This window comes from Lipotes vexillifer, unplaced genomic scaffold, assembly GCF_000442215.2.
Source record: "Lipotes vexillifer unplaced genomic scaffold, Lipotes_vexillifer_v1.1 scaffold1347, whole genome shotgun sequence".
NCBI classification, from domain to species: Eukaryota; Metazoa; Chordata; class Mammalia; order Artiodactyla; family Lipotidae; genus Lipotes; species Lipotes vexillifer.
The window spans coordinates 183,754-187,070 of record NW_006796201.1 but is presented as its reverse complement, the minus strand read 5'-3'; the positions used below and the strand labels follow the sequence as shown (position 1 = coordinate 187,070).

The 3,317-nt window shown below is 52.5% G+C and overlaps 1 protein-coding gene across 1 annotated transcript in view; it reads right to left on the bottom strand.

The window, feature by feature from the left end:
* Positions 1-270: 270 nt before the first annotated feature.
* LOC103070158 (C-C motif chemokine 22) overlaps positions 271-3,317 on the bottom strand; it is a 3,979-nt gene continuing 932 nt past the window's right edge. The window contains exons 2-3 of the mRNA XM_007468285.1: positions 2,824-2,947; positions 271-355 (exon numbers count right to left, since the gene is read on the bottom strand). Coding sequence (XP_007468347.1) covers positions 271-355; positions 2,824-2,947 — 209 coding nt within the window. The remainder of the gene's footprint in view (positions 356-2,823; positions 2,948-3,317) is intronic.

Sequence of the window (3,317 nt, the reverse complement as noted above, 5' to 3'; positions counted from 1 at the left end):
GAAGGATTTTGAGCAGGGGACTGACTGACCAGGACTGTAGACCCTCTGGCTTTGGTGGGGCAGAGGATGGGTTGGAAGGGTAAGTGGGGAGATGAGAGTGACAGTTGGAGGCTTGACTGGGAGTGACAGCTGAAGACATCAAGATCAGGGACCGCTGAGAGGGTTGTTGGTACAGGGTTGTGTCGGGGAGCAGCTGTAACAGCAGAGAGGTGGGGCTCCATGAGCCTTCTTGGAGGAGCCAAGGCCACGGTCATCAGGGCAGGGCCTGCCTCATTGGTCCAGCCTCTGGAGAATTTTCTTCACCCAGGGCAGTCTGGGATCAGCACAGATCTCTCGGTCCCTCACAGTTAGCAAGCTGGAAGGCGGAAACACCAGGGAGACAAGGAGGCTCCATTAGCATGCAGCAAGGATGCCACAGCCCCGCTGCAGAACCTTAGCAATTATGAGTCACCTGCTGTAGGCAAACACATTTCTTAAGAAGGAGAGGGGGAGATAAGCAGCAAGGACTTCCCATACCTTCAGCCCCAGCCATGAGTGCCAGGGCAGGCCAGGAAATAGAATGCCCAGGAGTCCCATAATCTTTGCTGACATTGCCTTGGGAGAGAGTATTGGGTAGTAGCCAAGAGCATGAACTTTGGAGCCAGCCTATCCAGATTAGAATTGTAGCTCTGCCACATGTTAGCAACTCTCTTAACTTCTCTGAGCCTCAGTTTCCACATCTGTAAAATGGGCATGATAATTCTGGTCCAACCTCATAGGAATTTGATGAGTTAATATAAACTGGAGTGCTCAGAACAGTGCACAGCAAACAGTAGGTGATATATAATTGTGCCAGGACCTGGCCTGAACTTTTAACATTGATTTCCTTAATAAATCCTTACAACAACCCTATGAGCCTCCAATATTCTATCTACTTAATAGCTGAAGAAAGTGAGGCCCCATGAGGTAAAGCAACTTGTCTAAGTGCCAGAGCTGGTAAGACCTGACTCATCGTGCTTGCTGTGAACGAGCATCCCCATCCAGGCCCCTCTGAGAGACCTGAGCACAGAGAGGAGAGGTGAACAATAGCCCAAGACCACATGGAAGTAGTGGGCTAAGGCTTCCACTTTTGCCAGAGCGGCAACAAATGCCCCTGACCTGCGCGCCGCGCGCGCACACACACACACACACACACACACACACACACACACACAGACACGCACCCCCAGATGACCAATGAACAGCAAGAACAAAGAAGACAGCAAAGCAGTGTTGATCTTGGCCACGTGGACAGCCTGCCCTGGCTGCTTTGTGACACTGGACAAGGCTTAGACCCTCTCTGAGCTTTGATCTTCTCATTCATTGAGCCACATTCTTTCTAGAATCACTTCTGGCTCAAGATCCAATAATCACATGTGTACCATCTCTCACTGAGTATCTGTTATATGTCAGGCATTGAGTAGTACACCTCCCACTTACTATTATTGTGCCCTGTGATGCTTGAGAGGCCCCATAACTCGCTGTGCACATTTATGCACCTGTAAAAAGGGGACTGTAGGGACTTCCCTGGTGGCACAGTAGTTGAGAGTCTGCCTGCCGATGCAGGGGACATGGGTTTGTGCCCCGGTCCGGGAAGATCCCACATGCCGCGGAGCGGCTGGGCCCGTGAGCCACGGCTGCTGAGCCTGTGCACCACAACAGTGAGAGGCCCGCGTACTGCAAAAAAAAAGGGACTGTAACAGTACCTACTACACAGGGTTGCTTGAAGGATTAAATGAGTTAATGTTTATAAAGCGTTTATAACAGTGCCTAGCACTTAACAAGCACTCTCTACATGTTTGATTAAAAAAATAAATGAAAGTGATCACTCCTGCTATACTGATGGGGAAACTGAGGCCCAGTATTGAAGTGACCAGAACTGTGGCAGGCCTTCCTGTTTCAGCCTTCTTGTATTTTACCCACAGACCCCTCTGAGGGACGGAAGATGAGTGAGAAGGATTCAGATGAGAAGATGACAGGGCCCCAAAGCGGGTCATAAGTCCCCAAGCTCAAACACCCCCCACTCTGTGGTTTGGCAGGCAGCAGCCAGAGGGGCTGCCCCAGAAAGGACAGCCAGGGGCAGGGGCAGGGGGAGGGGCAGGGTCGGGGGCAGGCTCCAGGCCGAGGAAAAGGAAGGAAAGAAGCAAAGGAGAATAAGAATCTTAGGAGAAAGCCCTAAACAAGGACCCAGGAGTCCTGGTTCCAGCCTGGGCAACCTTGAGCAAGTCACTTCTCCCCCTCACCCCGCCCCAAGCCTGTTTCTCCATCTGTAAAACGGAAAGAATAGCACCTTCTTGTAGGATCATTGTGAGAATTAAACAGTCATGCTCAGAACAGTGCCTGGCCCTGAGGAAGCACTTAGTGTCAGCTCTTAATACGCTCCTGGTAAGAATAGGCTGCCTCAAATAACTGACTCCCAGGGCTCTGGGGATTCAAGATGCTTCTGATGGGAGCATCTTTGCTGACTCAGCGGAACCAGGCATACTGCCCGTGCCCTGAACCCTACACTCTGCGGCAGCTCTGCACTACCTATCTGCCTTGCCGGGGTGGAACGGCACCCTCTGCATCCTCAGAACCTGGCCCGCTGCCTGGCACATAAGAGGTGCCTGATAGTATCTGTTGAATGATAACATGATATTTTTCTTGGTACACCCAAGCCTCAGCTGAGCCATCTAGTTCAGCCAAGAGCTCCCAGCTGACATCTGGATGCTCAGCTGCATTCCTCCAACCCTGGGTGCACCTGGAGCCTCCCAGGCCCCACCCGTCAAGCTCTCCAAGGTCTTGTCTCTCCGGCTTCCTACTCACACCACGCCAGGCCTCCGGCAGGAGTCTGAAGTCCAGTAGTAATATTTCACCAAACGCGGGGGCAGGGAGTGACGGATGTAGTCCCGGCAGCAGATGCTGTCCTCCACGTTGGCACCGTAGGGGCCTGGGGGAGAAGGGTGCTCAGAGGAGTCACAGGCTGCTCTCCCTTGGCCCAAACCTCTGGCCCAGCTTTTCTGTTCTCATGTGGAAGGTTGGTGTCCAGAGGATTCTGAGCCCTCAGAGTCCCCACTCTTGGGGCCTCTGAGAAGCCGCTAAGTGCCCAAAGTCTACACTCTGCGTTGGTCAGCTCAAGGGAGAGGTATTCAGAACGACCGAGCATCAACAATGCCCTAAGCTCTAGATGGGACCAGACACGCTGAACAGGAAGGAACCTTAGAACCTTGTTATTCAAGTTGAGGTCTGTGGACCCACACCATCAGCATCACCTAGGAGCTTGTCAGAAAAGCTCGGTGCCTAGTCCCAGCCCTGCTGAA